The 22,377-nt window shown below is 43.2% G+C and overlaps 1 protein-coding gene across 1 annotated transcript in view; it reads right to left on the reverse strand.

Moving 5' to 3' along the window:
* The window catches only part of PRKCE (protein kinase C epsilon), a 296,929-nt gene extending 282,034 nt beyond the window's left edge, over positions 1–14,895 (reverse strand). The window contains exon 1 of the mRNA XM_075146872.1: positions 13,791–14,895. Coding sequence (XP_075002973.1) covers positions 13,791–14,138 — 348 coding nt within the window. The 5' untranslated portion in view covers positions 14,139–14,895. The remainder of the gene's footprint in view (positions 1–13,790) is intronic.
* Between the last annotated feature and the right edge of the window lie 7,482 nt (positions 14,896–22,377).

Genomic DNA, 22,377 nt, shown 5'->3' on the forward strand with positions numbered 1-22,377 from the left:
CACAGCTGTTCCACAGCACACACCAGCTGCACTTACTCCCTCTTCACGCAACTCCAGCTGTAGGATCCTAAGCCTTTCTACTGCTCGTAACGAAAAAGACGCCCTAAAAATGGAAAACTAAATGTTCTGTTTCTTCAAATGAGTGACCCAAATGGAAGCCCCCTTTCCTCGGGGGATTTAGTGTATGAACGATCAAACAACAAATACTTCGACTTTACATTTTGTCTGCTGTTGTCTTCTACCATACTAACTACAGTTATGGGATTATAAATGACATACAAAATTATGAAAACTTTCAAAGGTACTCAAAACAATTCATTCTACATTTCAAAGGGATTTGCACATCCAACTCTTCAGCCCCTCTGACAGCCTAGATATATTCATACACAGGTAGGCTGAATACCAGAGGCACTCCAAGTACTTGCATGCAGGACACCTGTAGATGGTATTTTTTTCACTGTAACAGTAAAGCTGGTGCTGCCCCCAACTAGTCATCCAGAGAGGCAGCCCGGCTTCAAACCACTGATTCTGCTTTGACAGTCTGGAAGCCAGGTTTTATAGATCCATACTCTACAGAGAAAGCTCCAGTGTCAAGAAGTAAGACGGAGGCCCTGCATTTCTTTTTGTTCACTACAACTGAAGGAAAGCATCCCCACAATAAAGTGGTTGCAAAATTAAAACAGGAAAAAAACCCAACCAAACCATAAACCCAATAGCCTGCAAAAGCTATGCTACAAGAAGGAAACAGAAATGTGATGGTAAGAATCCTTCTTTTAGAAAAGGAGAGTAAGAAGTGTGATTGACAGATGAGGAAGAAGCTGCAAGACAGAAAGAAAGATATCTAAAAGGCATCAGGCAGAAACCTTATTTCAGTAGTCTAGGTCTCAGCGCCAGTCTCCCCTCTGTAAAAATGACAATACTGATACCTCCATTGCAAAACTCAGAGACTAAAACCATAATGCTTGTGCCATACTTCTGGGTGACATGGAGGAATACAGTTTCTCCATCCATTACACTTCCTCTTAGGAATGCTGTGAGGATGACTATGCTCAAGATTCTCCAGACTCAGATATTTTGCTAATGAATTTCATGACTACCTGAGACAGATAAGATCTATGTATCACGACATGTAAATCTAAAGCAGACAAAGGCCTCTTCTGGAACCACTGATATAAAAGGCTGGATTATTCATTTTATAAGATTTTATACCTGAACTATGAATGAATGCCCATCCCACCATTTCCCATTACTGACATCCTCATTTGTTTGAAGGAATTATGTGAATGGAAATAAAGGCAAAAATTACAGAGTGAGAGGAGATAACGTGTTGTATCACAAGTAGACGCAGGACAACTAAGTATGTAAAAACTTGTCTGACCAGTTCACAGCATGCAAGATTATGATGAAGTTATTACACATTATCTCATGGCTCACTAAAATTTCAGACCATCAAGTAATCAGGATCAGGAACACTTTGTGCACTGTGAAAATTAATTCACTAACCTCACCTGTTACCACAAACACCAAGGAAAACCAAGCAATACTGATGACAGCCACTTTTATGTTGTGACCTGTTACGACATTTTGAAACTTATATTCAAATAAAGCCTGCTGCAAATATGATCTTCCTTATTTGTATAATCTGGGCTATTACAAAGTGGCTTCACTTTGTTGACCGTTGGTCTTGTTTACATGTTCCTTGGTTTGGCACACAACTTAAGCTTCAGCCTCTTTCTCTGCTGACTCACGTGAATAAAAACACTCTCCCTTAACGACTCAGTTAGACAACTGCTGCTTCCCCAAGGGCCATCAAATACATTTTTTTAAAGTTGCAATGACACACCATTTATTTCTTTTGCATACTTCTGTTCTGAAAAGTATAGATTTGTATTTTGTTATGCATTTTCTATGGCTTTTGCATGTCACTTCTATTTTGATACACAAGTCCAAAACCTCTATAGATCTTACGTTGTAGTTTATGACCTTATTATCCAAAAGTGAGATAGTAAGTTTTCTTATTTTACAGCATAAGCTCCACCAGGAAGAAACTATGAATTTTCTGTTTCTGCACAACCTAACACATTGTGAGTGTTACCAAAGAGAAAGTAATAACTCCTACATTCAAAACTATCACCCTGCCAGAATGTATGCATTCACGCTCCGAGAAGGTTTCAGCACTTCATTCCTGTCTTACTGGGGGTATCGCTAGCATCGAGTACATTTTCATAGGTGCATAAAACGTCTCTGAGACTTCACATTATTTGCATCGTAAAGTTGATTAACCGTGCATAAAGCTTATATACAGGGGTTCTGCAGACCGGCACATTGCTGCTGGGAAGCAGATTTTACTTGCTAGTCTGCAAATAGAGTGCAGGGCTGATATTCACAGTTGCTGGAAGAGCTGCAAACTTTTTGGCTGTTCTACAAAACATTCGGCCTGTAATTTGTCTTACTGATCACTGCCACAATTACGCCCAGGTCCCAAACAGAAGAAGCCCATACAGTTCCGTGGGAGATTGCTGTAGGGAGAAGAGGCTTCACCAGAGCTGCCCCCATTTCTCACCCTGCCTGCCTTCCATTTCAGTCAGATTCTTTTTTTGACCTTAGTCTTCCAGGAACAGCATAAAAGACAAAATTACATTCTCACACTTCACATCTGATTTTAAATCTGATTTAAAAAAACTGTAAACTTTGGATTACACTAAGGATTTTGAAAGCTTTATGGTATTAATAACACTGATACAGCAAAACAGTGCTTGGCTGGAGAGTGCACACATTTTAAACCAAATATAACAGTTGGAACATGTTAGAGCCTGTCAGTTTGATGTCCAGAGTACATTCAAACAAGGCTAGAGATCAGTTTCATTTTATTTGTTCAAATATCCAATGATTTACTATTGTTTTACTAATGAAGTATCAGTCAGAAAAAAACAAAATGTTAAGGTTTGGGGTTTGTTTTTTTTTTACTTTAAAAACGCTCTGAACTTGCAAGAAAACATGTATGTACCAAACTGAAGAGAAGGCTCCTTGGTCAGAACCGATAGTTCTGACCAACGCATTCACAAGCAGTGCACAATGCACTCACAAAATCATTCATAAACAGTTTAGAAGCTGAGCTTACTACAGATATGACACTGAAATAACCACTGATGAAAAGACAGCTGGGTAACACTTTTTGCACTGCACTGGGCTATGACAAACAGAGGTCAACTGTACCTGATCTATTTTTTTATACTGTACTACTGTTGTCCAGTGAACGCCTTTCAAAAAAGGATCGGGACCCCACAGACCTCCTAAATGACATATACAAGACGGTAATATAATATCCCCTGCTCACGGCATCTTGCAACAAACGGGCAAAGCCAACACAAAGAATGAGCGTGAACTGCCACGGAAAGAGCACCTAAAGAGGTCATAGGCACTTGCCTAGGTCATGGTGCCTGGGCTGCTAATGCACCACAGAATTGTTAAAAATCAGTTTAGCTGAATTTGTATTTTAAAACCTTTTACATGGCCTTATAAAAAATGCATATGCAAAGCTACCTTCTAAATAGGACCATTAAAAATATTCTTTTTAAAGCAATGGACTTTACTCTCTCTCTATATATATATAAAAAAATAAATAATGAATTGCATAAAGGTCATCAGAAAGAGCTACAAGGTTTTGCTCTTTAGGTGAAAAGCACTGTCGCTTGCTTCTGATGCAATGGGTAACACTTCTACAAAATCAGAGTAAGAGGTTAATAAAACCTTTTCCTCCTCTCAGAGCCTTGACATGGCTCTGAGAACTTGCTGGCACAAAAAGTGAAGGTGTGGAATAAAACTTAACAAAGCTTATCTCAGCCCAGTGACATTAGTACATAAGATTAACCCTATATATTGTGTCTGTATTTGATTATTGTACTGGTAGTGTTCTAACCCAGCTACTGATAAAGAAAAAATCTCAAATGTAATAATACAGTTAATATCAGCTTTCATGGAATTATACAGAAAAATCCTGTAGTTCTCTAGAAGTGGGTGATCCCAAACATTCTTAAAGCTATATGGGATACTCAGAAATAACTAGAAATTTGGGAATGGACTAGATCATAAGGGCTGTCCCTCTAAACCTGTCAACTCCTTGAAGAGAAACACCACATCATACAAAGCATCAGGATCTCCAAACATCTCCAGCAAAATTTCCACTATTGCCTCTCCCCTTGAGATTTTGAGTTAGGGACACCAAGGAAAGCTGAACTGATAGGCTGCTGCTAAGCTACCGCTACAGCCTTTCACACTGGTAAGCATTTTCCTATTATTTCTTTTGGCTTCCCCAATCTGCTTTTTTTGACTGGTGCTTGGACTGTAATTTTTTGAAGACAGAAACCATAATTTTGTTTATATAAAATAAAAATACCAAACAATACTAGGTATTTTCTGTGATTAGGACTCCCTGAAAATCCCAACAGTCAGCACCAACTAAAATTTTACCACAGTGTTTCCATTGTTTGGGAGAGTCCAGTTTTTGGGGACAGATCGTGTTCCTTCAACATCCCACTGCCTCTGCTAAAACCAGAGCATTTTGCTTGAAGTTCAAAGCCACTATATCATACTTCTTCCTTCAACCACTTCTGTACATAACTAACTGGAAAGTCAGAGCATCACTTCTTCTGACTGAAGACAACTGCTCCGACAGCCACCAGTGTGATCAGTTAGTTCCCTGCTGCTTGCTGAGAAGCACCGTGGGGACATGCTCTGGACGAGAGCAGCTGGGCAAATCCCATAGAGCTTCAGATACTGAAGATGCTTCTGAGTCCTACTGACACAAGGAGCTCACTGGTCTGCCAGAGTGACGAGAAGAGGGAAGGAGCCGGAGTGGTGGGAATAACAGTGATACAGATATATGAGAAGTACTAACAAGAAAAATGAAGCAAAAGTTAAAACAGACAGCCAGGACTTCAGGACAAGGTGATAGCAGTGGATTAAGGAGAAAAGAAGCGAGCCATGAGGTCAAATGTTCAAGAGGTGCTAAGGCACTATGGGGTTACAAGGAAGGAAAAGGCAAGGAAACTCAGAGGAAAAGAAAAAGAAAAAAAGATTCCTCAATAAATCCAACTAGAACCACGTAAGAAAGAGAACAAAGTGGACACAGCATGAGTGACCTTTAGCCTTTCCTTTTCCAACACGTTCTCAGATTCTCATTGTTTTCAAAGACCATGGATCAATCTCACCTTGAAATAAAGGGAAGTTGACAGATGCCGCAGACTTATGCAATGAGTAAATATGGTCCCAGAAAGAAAACTGTACTTGCAATAGGTCTCTGTAGAGATCTATAGCAGGACATTTCATTCACGTAACCTGCTAGCATTGCCAACATCAAAATCTTATGCAATCCTGTAAAGGCCACCCTATAATTTCTTGACCATTTTGAAGCCAGAAGAGATAAAGGAAGATGGAGAATTGGCAGCATGAAGACAGAACAGATGATAAAGAGGAAACTGAAAGAAAACAAGGAAGGAGAAAACATCACTGTCTTGCTGGCTTTTAATCTGTGAAACAAAGCAAAGCAATTCCAACCACTTCCTCATCACCTATGCAGAATATGCATCGGTCTTCCCTTCATGTCTCCACTACCATTACATCTGCTTCACTGCTACCACATCACTATCCAAAAATACTTATAAATATCAACATTGACAAAGCCATATATTTTTAATTACATTAAAAAGGCCAGCGTACTGAAGAAAGAAGAGTTCTAAAAAGCATAAGAAACCCTAGTCCCCCTGGCATGATAAGAGGCTTGTTACGCATTTATACTGTAAAGTACTGAAAGATACTAAGTTGGAAACACTAAGTTTGCCTACTCTTCATTTAAGATGCAGAGATACAATGGGGGGTCGCTGTTCAAACAATGCAGACGTTAAATTTATTTGGTAACATCTAGCCATTATTCACGCTTTTTTGTTCCTGCCTGTGATGAAATTGCCCAGCAGGACACCAGAAACAACCAAAATTATTCTATTGTCTGGAACAATTAAATCAGCTCAAGTTAGCCGATATAAGGCACAAATGGCTGCCTGCAAGCCTCCGATGGAATCCAACTTTGCCTTTTTTAATTCTAAAAGCAATGGTCTGTCTTTACTTCTGTTCTTCAACAATTCAAGCCCTACAGAGTTCAGTGGGGGAAAAACTCTTAGAACTGTGTAGCTTTTCTCTAACACTGCTTCCAATAAAATAAACGTTAAAACTCCTGTTATATTTAATGGGAACATGCCAATATCACTATGTTTTTTAGCTGTGCTATTCAGAAATACGTGAAATCTTGGCTTCTGTAACTTCTGTTAAATCACAGCAATGATAATTTAAGATTTTTTAACTCTTAGAGGAATGTAAGTGAGAGGACAGTGGGAAATTAACTTTACTGGCAATTCAAGCTACTGACTGAATAATGATCAGAGTAGATAATAATTCTGCAGATGTTCTTACATCATATTCATTTGCATTTTGCTTTACTAAAATATAGTGCAAAGTACATAACTGCCATGAAAGTTACTCAATTTCTAGAATTATTTATTAGCTTTACAGTTGCAGTTTCATATTAATATTGCCGAATATACTTTTTAAATCTTCTAGTGACTGCCTGCCAAATAGGAAAGCAGTCACTTACAAATCCAAGGTTAAAACTTTTTGTCAGCCTTCTCTAATGACCGCTTTGCCCCCAAATGGTAGAAACCCCTGTAACTGCTACAATTTGCATGACTGAAAAGAACAAGCGAAATGTCTCCATTCTTCAGACCTTGCTCTGTCTAGCTTGACAAAAGGGTTTATTTGGGTCCCCCCCAAAACTGGCACTTTCCCAAGCCGTCTTTGGACTTCTGATCTTATTCCATATCCAGATAGCTCCAGCCCTACCTTTCCATGCGGATGGAGAGAAAGTCTCTTCTCAGTCCTCTCTGACCACAGATTTCCCATTACTTGCATGTCCTCTTGTTTCCAAAACCTCTCTTACCATGAACTGTAGGTGTCTTTCTCTTACTGTCTAATAACTGGGGTGAGGGAAAGGAGATTAAGACAGTACCGGGTGAAGCAGAACCGAGTTCAACCAGCCAATTCCAAGCAGAAAGGCTCTCGCCTCTAATTTTTTAGAAATTGTATTCACAGCCTCCTTTCAAAATTTGAAAACCCCCAAGAAGTTCATTTAAATGGAAGTTTAGTTAGAGAGTGGAAACGAATCACACTTAGACGCCAAGTCCTACAATTCCAACTTAAATCAAATCCTCATTTCGGCAGTATTTAAAGAATTCTGGACGGGGAGGGCAGAGATTTAGTTTTGATGGCTGGGGAAAGCAGAGACCAGGCTTGCATGAGCAAGATTTGCAGAAGAATAATAAATCAGTAAGAGTAAAATAAAAGTAAAGGATTGTTAAATGTTATTTATTCTCAGTTTTCCCTTGGAACACAGGCCTCAGTTGAGGAAAGATTAAACACATGCCTGCATGAAATCCAGTGAACCCAGTGAACCCAGAGAAACCCAGTGAGATCAGTGGTTTACTCACAACCATGAAGTTCTGCATAGTGTTTATGGAACCGCCTGAGCTGGAACAATGATACGCACTGTCTAAAAACTGGCCTAAGAAGGACATGTAGGAATCGTTTTCACCCCACCTGGACACGTCTTAAAGTCCAGCTTTGAATTAATACCTATGAACTGGATTCTGTTACCAGTAACTTTGTTCTAACAAATACTTTCTGCAGAGTTCAGTAGAATTACTGTCACTATGTGGAACTTTGTATCAGTATCGGTATTGGTATTAGCAACAATAGGATGAGATTCTGATCAGTCGTGGGATCAGATCCTGACCTACATGTACGATAATTCAGTGCTAAGTGAAATGCATGCTCTACAACACACTTTTCATGCCCTGACCAATTTTTTTCATGTCTGAAGTGAGACTTCAAAAGCTATACACTAAGCAAAGCAGGCAAAAAAAAAAACCAAAAACAGGTCAGTGAGCAACATACAGCCTTCAACTACTCAATTTGCCTATGCCAGCTCATCCCTGTCTCCTACATGTGTAGCTTTCTGCTGTTGCCAAAAGGGCAGCTGGAGTATGTGGGGCAGCAGCAACTATTCGTTACCCTCCTCCAGGTTTCTCTCCATGCCTCATCTCTTCCTTTCCCCACTTTGCCCTTTCTCTCTCCCTGCAGTAGCAACCGCAGAGGCAGCTTTTCCCCCCTCTACTGCTTCTCAGCAGGCTGGGAAGCACTGCAGGTAAGCGGGAGCTGTTAGGAGGGAACATTTCTAGCAGGGAGTAGGAGTAGATTTATGCAGCTGTAGAAAGGGATTGATACGAGGTAGTGGGTGAGCTGCGTGGTGACTGTACCACGTCCCCAGCAGAGAGGGAAAAGGGGAGGCACAGGAGGGAAACAGGCTGGGGGAGAAGGCACGGAAGAGCCCTACCTGTACAAAGCGCTCTCCAAAATCTCCTTTTGACAACCGCCCACCCTCACAATCCCCTGTAGCACTCTCACCCTCGCCCCCCAAGCCTGGCAGACCGTGCTCGGTGACGGCCCTGTCACGCAGAAACCTATCAAACAGGACAGCAATTTCCCTTTCATTTCAACAAATACTCTTCTGACAACAATGCTTTTCAGCAGCCCATGAACCGCAGTTTAGATGAGACGTAAAGCTTTCACAAGCAAAATCCTAGGCCTTTCAACACCATCAGCACAGATAAGTTCAGCCAGTAGATGAAAAAAAAAAAAAAAAAAAGAAAATACGCTACAGTCACACTCTGCTACCCCAATGCCAACCTTCAGCAGCGTATGGCACAAGCAGAGGTTAATACGCAGGGTGACCCTGCACTAAAATGATGGCAATTCCACTCTCTGTCTGCCAGCTACAACAGATCATCTGCTGCCTGAAAGGAGTTCCCATTTCAACAACAGAAATGGCATTTAAAAAAAAAACAAAACAAAAACAAACAAAAAACCCAGAAAAACTCTGATAAACACCTAAATAGTCTGTGCAGTTAATTCAGATTAGAGGTGCTGGAAGGAGACAGTTCTACTTCTCACATCCATGGACAGCTCACGGGACCAAGGACTCAGAAGAGTTTTAATCCCTCCCCTGCTATTGCCTTTTGGGCGACATTCAGAGCTCCGTTAACCTAGGCGTCAATCTGTATGGACTGCAACTTAAAGACCTAGTCTTTCTCATAGGAAAACTTCTTCAATAGTACACTATAAGCATGACGTGAAAATACGTAACTCAACAGTCCAACAAGCATGTAAAAGAGTGTACTTCCTCCCCAAGCCATTTCCCATAACTCGTCATCACCTTGCTATTGAGATACTCTATAAATTCATAATAAACTTGCTTTATGCAATGGTGGCACAGTTGCACAACTAACTTCACATTGATAAAACGGAAATATGAAAGGACGCTTTTAAAAAAGTATAATGTTTTAAATTTAGACCTTAAGAAGCAGCACTGAAGAGAAAAAAATAGTATGGAAGATATTTAGGACTAGCAAAGAAAAGCTCACTGAAATCTGTGTGTTTTTTTTTTCTGACAGTGTTAGGGATTTTTTTAAGACAGCAGAAGATTAAACTTGTTTCATTAACCTAAATATAGCTGTAAAATATTTTCAGTGGAAATAAAGGCTTTTCTTGCTAAACGTTGTGATGTCCTGACTGATTTAGTGAGTTCTGCTACCCAGCCTGCAAAAGGATTTCTTAGGACGACTCAATAGGTTTTCTCGTGTACAGCCAGGCTAATGGCTAAGACCCTTAGATGGAGTCTTTGGCATAGGTCCAATCACACTGACTTCATCTATCCTCAACTCTGGAAAGTGGACTTGAACTCAGAACCCACACTACCAATCATCCAACACATAAACATTGATCGTGCTAATTCACAGGAGTGTAACCACACAGCTAAATATCAATGGAATTTTCCTTCCTGATCTTAATTCTACTGATTAAAATGTAGCTGCATTACCAACGCAAGTGCAACATTTACATATGCCACATGTAAGACAGCTAGGTAAAGACATACTTTATTATTACCTGAATTACCTAACTCAAAAAAATATAGCCACAGCTTTCATGTTATTAGTTTGTTTTTCAATCAGAACTTGCAGGTTGTTTATTGTTCTGGATTTCGTATTTTTCAAAGTTCACCAACATCCTCTTGAATACTCTGTGCCGTTCTGTATAACATTTTATGCGTTTACAGAAAAGTCCGTAATGTCATAAATCCAAAGCTCTCTTTAAAATTGCAGCGTAGCCATGACTAAAAAAATCTGCAGAACTGACACTTTTACTGTGCTATGTCTGTATTGATGCACTGGAAAAGCAGCCATCTTTTTAAAATTGTCACTATACCTTTTTTAGAAACCCAAACAAATATTTGATATTGATCTTTAAAAAAAAAAAAAAGTATATATTTTGTTTAAAAGCTTCCATCCAGTAAAATCTGAACCACTGTTTTAGGCCACAGTTTTGATTTTTTTTTTTTTTAATATATTTTTTTTTTCAGGGAGTATACATACCATAAGGTTAAAAATCATTTTTGCAACTGCTGAATACTCTGTAGATAAAAGGAACCACAATTTTGCATATTTATCTGACTTGTCCTAATACAATAGACGCTATCACGATTTCAAGCTTTGTACTTGTTTATCATTAGTGTTTCCACTGTAACCATGGCATCAGTATATAGCACAGGCTTAACAGTGAGAAAAATACCCAGTGTTTTCCTAAAAAACTCATCTCTTAGAAAAAATACAAGGATTTGCACAATGGCAAAAACCAATCGAAGTAGGTGAGCTGGCTAAAGAGTGAAACAGTTTCTTTTCGGGGGAAAAAACCAAAACATTATTTCTTTGCAAGTCTTTTTTGCATTTTGGACTTCTGACAAGAACCTAGAAATATATTACAGGAGAAGTAAACTAACCTTGACCCTAGTGCAGATATTATAAAAACAACATTGAAATTTCCTTACAAAAATACATGCAGTATTATATGAGATCGAAAGCATTAAAGCTATTAATATATTGACAAGAGCTGTTCTCAGCACATGAGCATTTTCTCAAACCCATTTAAATAGTGACAGTCCAGTCCTGCAAGAACTGTTGCATCGTCCTGAAGGTAAAGAGGGGCAGCAGTGCAATTACACCGATCACACTCAACAAGTATGTGGTGCCTAGTTCAAACTTTCAGGACTGCTTAAAGGGAAACCCTCAGAATGGCACAAAAACACTCCAAGAGTGGTCCTTAGGTTGCCTTTATTTGATATTTCAGGCAGTAAGGAGGGATGGGTTCCTGTGATTGCTGCTTTTAATTTGCTTGTTATAAACTTGGGAAAGAGTAATACAAAAATATCTGCCTTAAATGCCAAGAGTGGAATGAAGGAACTAGTCCTCTTATTAAACAGAAGAAACTGACTGTATCGTACCAGCAGATCTTAGTCTAACATTGGTTTAGGCCACGTGCATTTTTCTTGTACTGTGAAACCCATTCATTTCATAGACGACTTCTCTTTCAGGTTTTAATATAGACTCCAGACACTGATGAAGATACCAATAAATACTTCACTGTGGACTCTATAGAGATGTCATGGCCACAGGTCTTATTTTAACTCAGTGAAATCAGACAAAAAAAACAGCGTGATTTTGAAAAAGCCAGTTCTCTGAAGGTCCCTATCTATTAACAATCCAAGAAACACACTCGGTATTACAATTACAGTGACACATTCAGTAAATGGGAAGATTTTGGAAAGGGTAAAGCACAATCCTATAAATACTTGCCTCCCCACCAATTCTAACTGTGATACAGAGAGGGTGGTGTACACTGTGTATTTTATGTACCACAGAAACACAATCCAAACTGAGGATTTACAGCACGAAACGAGGTAAGTGATGCTTCAGAAGCTGCATTATGTTGAGCTGACCAGTTATGATCCACTGCCATGTCCTCAATTCTGTCACATCAACAGACAACAAGCATAGTCACTCCCTCGTCTCCTCCCACCCAGTGAATGCTGGACAGCAATGAATCCTGGTGCAATAAAACACAGCATTTATCTGATTCAGCTATGTAGTTCCTCCCAGATCATGTTTACAACGGGCCTCAATCTGTTAAATTCCGCTATTTATCTAGGGAACATGTTCAGACGTTTGAGTTCACCTTAAAAATCAGAGCCAGGACATACCCCAGCACAACAGCCCCACCAAAATTCAAACTTGGCATCTGCAACCTGCAAGGTCCTTCCAGATTTGGCGACAAACTCACAACATGTACCATACACAAAAAGAACATAGGAAATTATTATTCTTTCACTAAAAATCTGTGATGATGTCCTCGTCCCATTGGTCTCAAAGATGAAACCCCCCTTGATTTCAGGAGGGCCACGACTTGATTATCATTCAATCCAGGTAAAAGACATCTGCAATACTGCTGCATTTGTCTTTTCCTGATTTGGCTATTTTTCTTCTGCCTATCATCCACTTTAACCATCCCAGCTTACTAACGTGTAGCTTTTACAGAGCATCAGAATAATCTAGATCCTAATTATCACAATGTAACATATGTAGCAGAAGTGAAAATATTTTAAAGTTGTAAACATAAAAGTTTTAACAGTAAAGTTATTCAGCTCCTAATCAGCATAAACAGAGCCTAATTCTTTCACACCTTTCCATCATTCTGACCTCTCTTTATACCACTGCATTAAGTAAAGAAGCCCCAAAGAATACATGAAACTCAGAGCTATTAACTCTTCTTATTTTTACTTCAGTCCTGGGTTCTCTATCTGTTTGCCAAAGAAATATTGCCCTGACTAGTACCCTTGACGATAACAAATAAATACACAAGAAGATGAGCATGTCCATTTCAGATGGCTGGTCAAGCAGGGCACATTTAAAATGAGAAGACAGCTACTATTGTTTTATTATACATCTTGTTTAAAGGATATACCATTTAACTGTTTAACTGCAGAAATGTAAAATGTGCACATTCACATTTCCTGTGTTTCTTTTCCTGTTTGTTTGATTTTTCCGTGTGAAATCACAGTACCTGAGGATGTCAGACCAAGGATTTTCCAGCTTTTTTGTACTCCCACTGAGGCATGTTAGCCTCCGGGTCTCTAAGACGCTGTAGAAGCTGTTAGACGTGTTGTGTATACAGGCAACAGAATTTGCCTGGTTGGGGCCAAAATCCACCAGGACCCTTTTATCAGTTTCAGACATCTGAAGAAGCATTAGCTCTATGCATAAAGGTGTAGATCATCTGGGGGAAGGAAGGAGGAGCATCAGTGTTGATGCAGTGAGCTTTCAAGTGACACGAAGACCCCGAAGTGTTTCGTATCAGAGGTCAGGTCTGGATTTCTAAGGCTCATCGTTGCCAGGCTGACCAAGAGCGTTCACATGGAAATGATGAACTCGGTCTAAGTGCTGGATCTGGGTTTTGCGGTAATGTTTTCTATGGATGCGTTTGGTTGGGGCTTTTCAGACGCAACAAGGTAACTAGACTTGTATTTATGTAATGTAATTTCAGAAATTGAAGTGGTAACTATACATCTCTTACTTAGATTCGGCATATTTTTTCTTTCCTCCCTTGCCTGTAGACCACATGCATTAGATATACAGTAACCATGACTGTCTCAGTATAACAAAGCGTGGAAATAATGAAAAGCCTTCAGAGCCATTACATGCCCTTGGCAACCTAGCTCTGCAAGACAGATGTTGCATCCAGAGCCATGCCACTGAAAATCATATGTACGTGTCTGTATCTACAGCGCGAACACTCACCCAGTCCTCGAAGTGGCGGCTCCCGTTCTGCAGCAAGTCCTCAAACTGTATAGTGCAGTTAGCTACAAAATCGTCGTACCCGATGGGGGCATCATGGAAAACAGCCATCTCTATCTTCCTGCCATTACAAACGTCGGTGACAAATTCATCGTTCCAAGCAGGACTGTTGGTCTTTTGCTTGGTTGAGGTCTGCCCGATCCTGGAGTCGTCCACGTTGAGGGCTATGTAAGGGTCCAGCAAAAAGGTCTGTGGCCTGGGACCCACCGCATGCCTCAGAGACCACGCCGTGGGTTTCAGATTCACCGCCTCGCAGATCTTGATTTTCAGCAAGCCATTGAAAACCACCATGGCTGGATGGCTGCACTTTTCCCGGGGTTAAACACTCTCACAACGCACTCGCACCGAGAGGGAGGGAGAGAGGGAGGGAGGGAAGGAGGGAGGGAGGTCTCGCCAATAAATAGGAGGGCAGGTCTGGGAGTGGGGGAGCAGGATACGGTGCGGGTCTCTTCGCCTTGCTGCTGCTGTTACCTTTGATTATTTAGCCTTCGCTCTTGCGACACCCAGTGAATACATTTATTTTCTAGCCCGTGTTTCTAACGGAAAACAAGGGAGGGGGGCCGCCGGGGAGGGGGAGGCGTCCGCGGCTGCAGAAACCCCCGAATGCAATCAAAACCCGAGCATAATCAATCCTTGGGGTGAGCAAGAGCCCTCTCCCTTCGCCTAGACCATAATCCTGGATCAGTCCTTGCAGAGGAGGCAGAGCCGCGATCCCAGGCTCCTGCACACGCCAGTCCTGCCCGCGCGCCGCACAACAATACACACACACACACACACAAAAATCAGAAACACCGGCCGACCCACCAGCCCTGCCTACTGCACAGCCTCCGCTCAGCAAACATCCACCCGGGGACCTTCCATCCGCGCCGCAGCCCGCAGCCGCCCGTCCTGTGCCGCCTCCTCCTCCTCCGCCGCCGCCAAGGCCAAAGACCCAGCGGAGCGACCCCCGCGCATGGGGGGCGACGGCAGCGGAGCGGGCCGCGCGGGTCTCGGCGGGCTCCGGCTGGGCGGCCGCCGCCCTGGCGATGGGCAGAGCCGCCGCCGCCTCCCGCCTCCCGCCGGCCGCCCCCCGCCCGCCTCCCGCCTCCCGGCCGCCTCCCTCCGCGCCGTGCCGCGCCGTGCCGCGCAGCCCCAGCCCGCCTGCCGGTGCCGCTCCGCCGCTCGCTCCAGTGCAGGAAATGCGCAAAAGACGTCAGTGTGTGTGTGAGTGCGCGCGTGTGGTGCGAGTGTGCGGAGGCAGCCCCGTCTGTGCGAGCCTGTGTGGGTCTGCCAGCGCGCCTGTGTAGAAAGTTTTGCCTGTTGGGGGAGCAAGGCGGCCGCGGCCCGCCGGGAAACAGCCTCGGGGGTCGGGGCTCCCGCGGGCCGCGCTCGCCGCTCCTCCACACCCGCCGGGCGGCTTTCCGCGGGGGCCTCTCCCGCCTCCCCCCTCCCCGGCCTCCGCCTCCTCCTCACAGCATAAAGTGGTGAACCGAGGGTGGAAAAAACCACCCCCGGCCGCCTTCCTCCCCGGCCGCAAATAGCCCGCCCGCTTTGATTAACGTGCTTGATCACGGGGGTCCTGCCCCCGGCCCTGCCGTTACCGCCACGGCTACTTCCACCGCGCCGGGCGCTTCTGGCGCCGCGGGGGCGGCGGACGCCCCTGCCCGCAGCGCTGTGCGCCCCTGGCTCGCCTCTCCCTGACAGCACCGCCGCCGGGACCCCTCTGCCCGCGCCTGACGGGCAACGGCCCGCCGCCCCTCCCCTGCCCCGGCACCGCCGCCTGACAGCGCCGAGCCCCGGCCCGCGCCGGCAGCCGCCACCCCCCCCGCCGTGGCCCCCGCCCGCCGCCGCGGCGGCAGAGACAGCGCTACGTCAGCGGGGGCCGGGCCGGAGGAAGAGTTTCCCCGCGGTGTGCGAGCGCCGGGAAGTGCCGTGCGCCGCCAGGGGAAGCGGCCTCCCGGGGCCCGCCCCGCCCGGCCCGGCCCGCGGCCGCCCTTCCCCCGGCAGGGGGACGCTGCCTGGGGCTGGCGGCCCGGCCCGGCCCGGCCGAAAACGCCTCTTGAACGCCTGTCTCCCCGTGGCGGTGGGTCGCTGCCAGCCCCTTTGTTTGCTGCGGGTCACCTGGCCCGGCAGAGCCGGCCCGTCCCTGCCCCACCGCAGCCCCTCGCCGCCCAGCGCCTCCCCGCTGCCCCGGGCGTTGAGCTGGCGCCTCTGAGGAGGGGACACCGCGGGCCGTCAGTCGCCGCTGCCCTGCAAGGGTACTGAAAAGGGAAAAAAAAAAATCTTCTGAGAGGGTAAAAGGGTGTACTTACTATGTTACTGAACGTTATCAACGCGTCATGTAAGATTTCAGTCATTTTCATCACCGTGGTACCAAATACTGCCTTAAATAACCGGGAAACTATGTGCAGCCGGGCTTTCTCCTCCTCAGAACAAACGTACTCAGGATCTAGATGGTTTCCTTTGGTGAAAATTATTACTGCCTTATTTATTTTTAGTTACTGATTTTGCCAGTCTTTTGTGAGAAAGGCATTGGCAAAGTGATGGACTTTGCCCGTCGACGGGATTTGAATTCACTGTAATATATCACAAGAGAAACGGAGGGCCAGCGCTGGCACCCAGGAGGGCGGCTGGGGTGCTTGGAAGGTTCAGGCAATGTAAAAAGAAGAAACTCGATTGATTGTCTGGATCCGGTTGAGTAAGGACTTAAAAGATGAGCACCCAGTCCTTGATCTGGACCTGATGTTCCTGACTGGAGGGCAAAGAACAGATAATTATGGATTTCTACAGGTAATGGCTCAGGAGGCAGGTGTTATATTTGGAGCTGATGAAATAGCTCCAGTATCTGTGCTTCCAGAGGAGTTTCCAGGTAGAAGATACAGTACTAATGAAGCCTAAGGGTCATGAGAGCATTCACGTTAATGGAAGAAAGACTTTTTGGTGCCTGTTGCCACTTAATCTACTAGTCAAAGTAGAAGTACTGTAAAATCTCCATGTTCATTATCATCTTGACAATCCCCAAGCAGAATCGTTTGATACAAAGCTGTGATACGGAGCCAATTACGGGAAATGTCTTCCTTCGCAATTCAGCCTTTCCTGGGCTCACAGCAGCCGTGATACATCTGTCGTGTTATTTCTGTAAAGGACCCTACTCGCAGGGCCCACCAGAAATACAAGAATCACCTACTCCTTTCCTTCCACCCCCGTTCCCAACCTAGCACATATAGTACTATATATTAAGCTATATGGTCTTACATTTAGTGTGTCAGAAAGAACTCTATAATTAAATCTTTCCTCTGGATGTGTTTGTGTTGTTTCTCAATAATGGTAACGTAAACAATATGCTCCATTTCCTTAGATATTGGAAAACATGAAAGCCGAACTGATACACTGTTTAATTTTTTCTGTTTATTTTTAAGAGGCCTGCAACTACGTGTATTCTGAATGCCCAAGGTAAGATTTAAGTAAATACAGTCTCCATGGTGAGTTTAATGACCTAGCATCTCTGTGAGATCACACATGCGTATTATGAAAGTCTGAATAAATACAGACAATATTAACACAGCATACAAAATAATATAAATAAACCTGATATTTGGCTGATTATATGTACAATCTACTGCATAAATAGCTAGGCCCCGATATCTAATTTGAGCCATCTGCACTTTTCCATGCGCTGAAGCAAGCTAAGGTTTGGTTTCACAAATCATTTTTTCTAAGAAGACTGCCTGCATGAATAAAGATTTATAAGCTCACTTAGGATCAGACAGCTCAAGCCTTACACGGCTTAGGAAAATACACATACCTTGCACTGTTTTCTTTTTTTTTTTTTTCTTTTATTATACTTTGGGAAAGCATGTTTATGTCAAGACTGAACTTTTAACACTGAGCAGTTATTAAGTTACCAAAAGACCCCAGAACAATATTCTTAAAATCCAGTAACTCGAGTACATCGAGCAACATTACAATGCTTTCTGCAAAATTCATCCGAAAAATTGGCTCAGTGGTCTCAAAAACTCTAAGTACGGACAGCAAAGAACATTCCAACTGAAAGCATCATTTTCCACTTGAAAGGTTTTTAAATATTTGTTTGCTTGATTTTTTTTTTCTCTTCTCTTGCTGTGGATTCGGAAGGATTTGGTTCTTTAAGAGTTGAAGAGCAAATGCTATTCCTTCTGTTTCTCACAGGAGGGTCAGGAGAGGAAGATACAGCACCTGCAATATTTCTCCTGCAGAAAGGCAACAAGAAGCACTCTAGATGCATTTCTGTGCTCTCTTACAAAGGCTACAGCAGAGTAGTAAACCATGCCCTGTAGCTGTTATGCTTTAGGTATTCTTCCCAGCTGTGGTTTTTTTAAAAGGACACACAGGGCCTACAGGGTACACAGACTCGGGACTGGTTAAGGAGATCTATCTACTCCCCAGAAGTAACTTTTGTGGTAGAAGTCCCTTTGCTGAGACTAAACTGCGCGTAGCTTTGTGTCAGGACTGCTCCTGGCATAGGCTGCTCACCTGCCGGAGCGTCTGCACGTTGGTGCATTCATTTTTCATTAGTGTTGCCTCAGTCCGAGCGATTACTCGGCAGACAGCTGCATCGTTAGGGTGTCCTGTAAAGCTGTAAGGAAAAGACCCCCGAGAGATCATAAAAGCGCAGCCTATTTGCATCAGCTTCTATTTGCATTCTTACTTTAGGAAAGAAAATACATCAAGCTAGTAACGGATACCAACGATGGCGACACCAGCACGCAGCCATGTGCAGACAACAGCCTTCCAAGACGCGGGTTGACTCCCGCAAATCCCTCCTAGGCTGCGCCTCCCCTGTTTCACGCAGAGTGGCAGTGGCAGTGGCAGTGGCAGTGGCAGTGGCAGTGGCAGGGAGGGACGAGCAAGCGGCAGGCAGTTTGTTACCTTGAGTCAGCCCCTGACCTTTCCCTGGCCTGTGAATCCTCCACAGCTCTGTGGAGAAACAGCACGATCTGGTGGAGGGAGTGAGTAAAGCCCTCCCAGGACTCGCAATGGGCTTTATTCAATTACTGCAGCCACAATTGCGACTGCTTTTGAGGTGTGCTTGCCCAAGCTTTTTAGATAGTTTGACTGGGTTTTCAAGAGGATTTTTTTTTTTTTTACAGTCCCAGTGGCAGGGGAATACATCTGGCTGAGTCTTTACAAAATTAATGCTTCTATCAGTTTCTAGTGCTTTCCTAAAGAACTGCTTAAACCTTGGAGAAATGTCAGCAAATTTTTAGAGTTTTCCAAGCACAGCGGTGTGAAAGAACGAGAGGAGATTTTGTCTTGTTTTATTTTTAAAAGGAGTGTCGTTTCTTAAAGTTATACTAAACAGACGCACAAGGAATAAAATCAGGTTTGCATGCAGGAGAGATTTTCAGAAATATCTTTATGTTAGAAATGAAATAAAAGCCAGAGCCCAAGTTGTAGACCTTGTGAAATTTGAGGAACTTTGGCTCTGAATCCACATGGGACAGGAACATATTCCAAGCATCATGTATGTGAAGATGTTCACTACTATGAGTACATCCACTGAATTCCTTTGAACTTGATGGATATGCTTATACAAGCGCAATAGTTGAGTGTGAGTGGGATCAGTCCCTTCCTGGCAAGAAATCAAAGATTGCTGGTGAATGCTGACTATCATTGAAACTCAAATTATTATTTAGATATCTAATTTGGACACACTGTTATGAAAAAAGCATCCTCAAGAGCGTTTTCACTCCTGTCGTGCTGCAAATCATCTTTAAGGTATACCAATAGTTAATTCATCTTTTCTAAACATGAAGAAAAAGCCTAGTCTCATTGAGCTTGGTCCAACCTCCAACTCCATTCCAAGGTTTCCCTTGTGTCCAGCCAATCTCCTACTAATTTATTTTTCACTCGCAAGCATGTACCTGAGGAAGTGACTTAAGGCACTCCTAATGTTCTCTGTGAAATGTCTCAGCAAAAGAGATCTTGTCAATGTGTGATTAATTAGCTCTCCAACTCTCTCTGGTTTAATTATACTTTTGGTACTCTTCCCAACCTCTTTTAAAAGAACATACTAAACTCTGCCTCAATTTGTTAGCTTTCGTTGGGAATAAATCTCTCAGAATACATCTGCATTGCAACTGATAAGGGACTGCAGGATTTGCAGCTTTAAGGTACCTGGTTCTGGCAGGCATAGTGACATGGTGACTTCAGTGCAGCATCTACCAGCTAGCCTGATTTCAGGTATGCACCTGGTTTGCTAGCCAAGACCAAAACCCATGATATCATACCTTCCTAACAGCTCTATCTGAGCTAGATAGATTAGAGCCAGCTTAAGCATATCTGCATGTGCTACAAAAACATACCACCAATTGCAGAACATACGCTTAGGTCACATCTAGACTAGAGACTTCTGGCTCAGTTAGGCAGGGCTGTAGAGCAGCACAATCCCAGACAAACACAGCTGTGCCAGGGACTGCCACCATTACAGTTTTTTAAATTATTTTCTTGCTTGTGGGTGGTGATTTTATTATACTGATATAGAAAGCTTTAGCACCGTACATCTCTCTGGAAAAATACAGTGGTATTTCTATACTGGAAATGTATTCCAAATATATAAGCAGGCATCCACTTGGTCTAATACATGTGTCCTCTCAGCCTTCACATATGTATTTTTCCTTGCTGGCAGCATTCACTGTGGGTTTGCCATTCGCAGGATTGTTGCTATTCTAGACATGGAGTTGCTGGAGAAACTCATGGAGGGTAAAACCCAGATCTGCTCTGTTCTTGGTTTATCAGCCTTCATCTAGAGAATTTACAACAGGTTTCTTGGGCAGGGAAACTTGCAGTTAACTGGAAGTCCTGGCATTGCTCAGGACTATAACAGGAGTCTGTTGATACTCAGACTCAATGGTTAGATTGTCCTCTGGGAGTAATTTTGGGACGGAGTGACAAGGAGAGAATTCTGGAATGGAATCAGGCTGCAAGAGAGAAGCCCCTGCCCTAAATCAGCCTCTCCACAGGGTAAGCCTTGGAAGAAGTGTTTTTCTAAAGGTACAGCTCAATCTCTGCATCAGGACCAGAAGAGGACAGGAACGTGAACTTCAGTCTTGCCTTTCCAGGCTGCTGCTTTTTTGAGCAGCACACAGGAAAAAAAAAACAGTATATATGCTGCTTGAGTGAATGATTTTGTATCGTATCCAAAAAAAAAACCAAACCAAACCCAACCAACCATGCAGAGTAAGTAGGGAAAAAGATGTGTCCTCTTCATTCCTTTTTTCTCTACCAGCTAAGCAATTTCAGGCAAGGAGCAAGTGTAGTCTAGTGCTAAATGCAATTCCTTTTGTCATAGGAAAGCTGGTCCTCGGGTTGTCACAATCATCACAGCCCCCTGAGGCTGGATACCCAATGGATTTTGGGATCGGTTGCCATTTATCCATTCTCCTGTTGGCTTTTGCTCTTTCTGTTTCTCTCTGTAGAGTACCACAGTATTGTTGCTACTGGAAACTGTTCCCCATTTGAGGTGGACTTCCCCAAAAGAGAGATCTGAGTGTGTTTGCCCCCAGGAAACGGAATTGACTCTCTGCTTCCTCATACCCTACAGGTGTGCGAGCCATACAACATATGGCAGGATACAGCATATTCTCCCCAGAAGAACAGGCTAGAAAGACCTACTGTTCTGCTGAACTATTTAGTGTGAGTACATTGGAAGAAATTTTTAAAATAAGGGCAACTTATTTTAAAAGTCAGGGCAACTCGATATTTGCGTGCCTAGCCATCACTGGATGTAGTGAGGTTCCTGAGAATAGTGGCAGAGTATATGCACTTAACTGAAGCATAGCTAGGATTCGTTTTACTGTCTTACCCAGCACCCTGTACAGGGTTTGGAGCATCTGTCACTATTACCTGTGACACTCGAAGGCAAACTCATTTCACAGTTGATAAGCTTCAGCAGCTTAATAAGTGTGCCCACGGTGTAACTATCATTACCAACTTCTGCTAATTTTTTTGATGATTTTAAATTATGCATCAGTTCAGTAGTACCAATTAAATATAAAAAGAACATACTTTTCCAAAGTAGGTATTATCACCACTTTACAGAGAAGAGGACTGAGAAAGAGAATGATAAAAGGGCTACAGTTTGGAAGTGTTTCTGAATTTTAAGTGCTTTAATTGTAAAATATCTGACTAGAAATATTCTAGGTATCTCAAATTGAGTGGACAGTTTTGAGAATTTAGTCCTAATCACCTGCTTAAAATCACATACGAAGTCATTAACAGAGTCATTAATAAAATCTGTATCTCATGATTCCCACAGCCTTCCTCCAGCCTTTTCCCACTGCAGTATTCAAGAACTCAAACTTTTAAAAATTGAGAAACTAAGGCAGAATAAGGCAGTATCTGCAGTATTGCGACTCAAGACATGTAGAACATGCTGAGCTGTGTTTCCTACCTGGCTTCATTAATCGGTTACGATGATGGCCAAAGCCTAAAAAGGCCTGTATGTATGTGCATAACACTATACAATTTGAAATGTCAGGATTTGGGACTCTTCAGTAGACTTATTCCTGCA

The sequence above is a fragment of the Calonectris borealis genome, chromosome 3 (genome assembly GCF_964195595.1).
Source record: "Calonectris borealis chromosome 3, bCalBor7.hap1.2, whole genome shotgun sequence".
NCBI classification, from domain to species: Eukaryota; Metazoa; Chordata; class Aves; order Procellariiformes; family Procellariidae; genus Calonectris; species Calonectris borealis.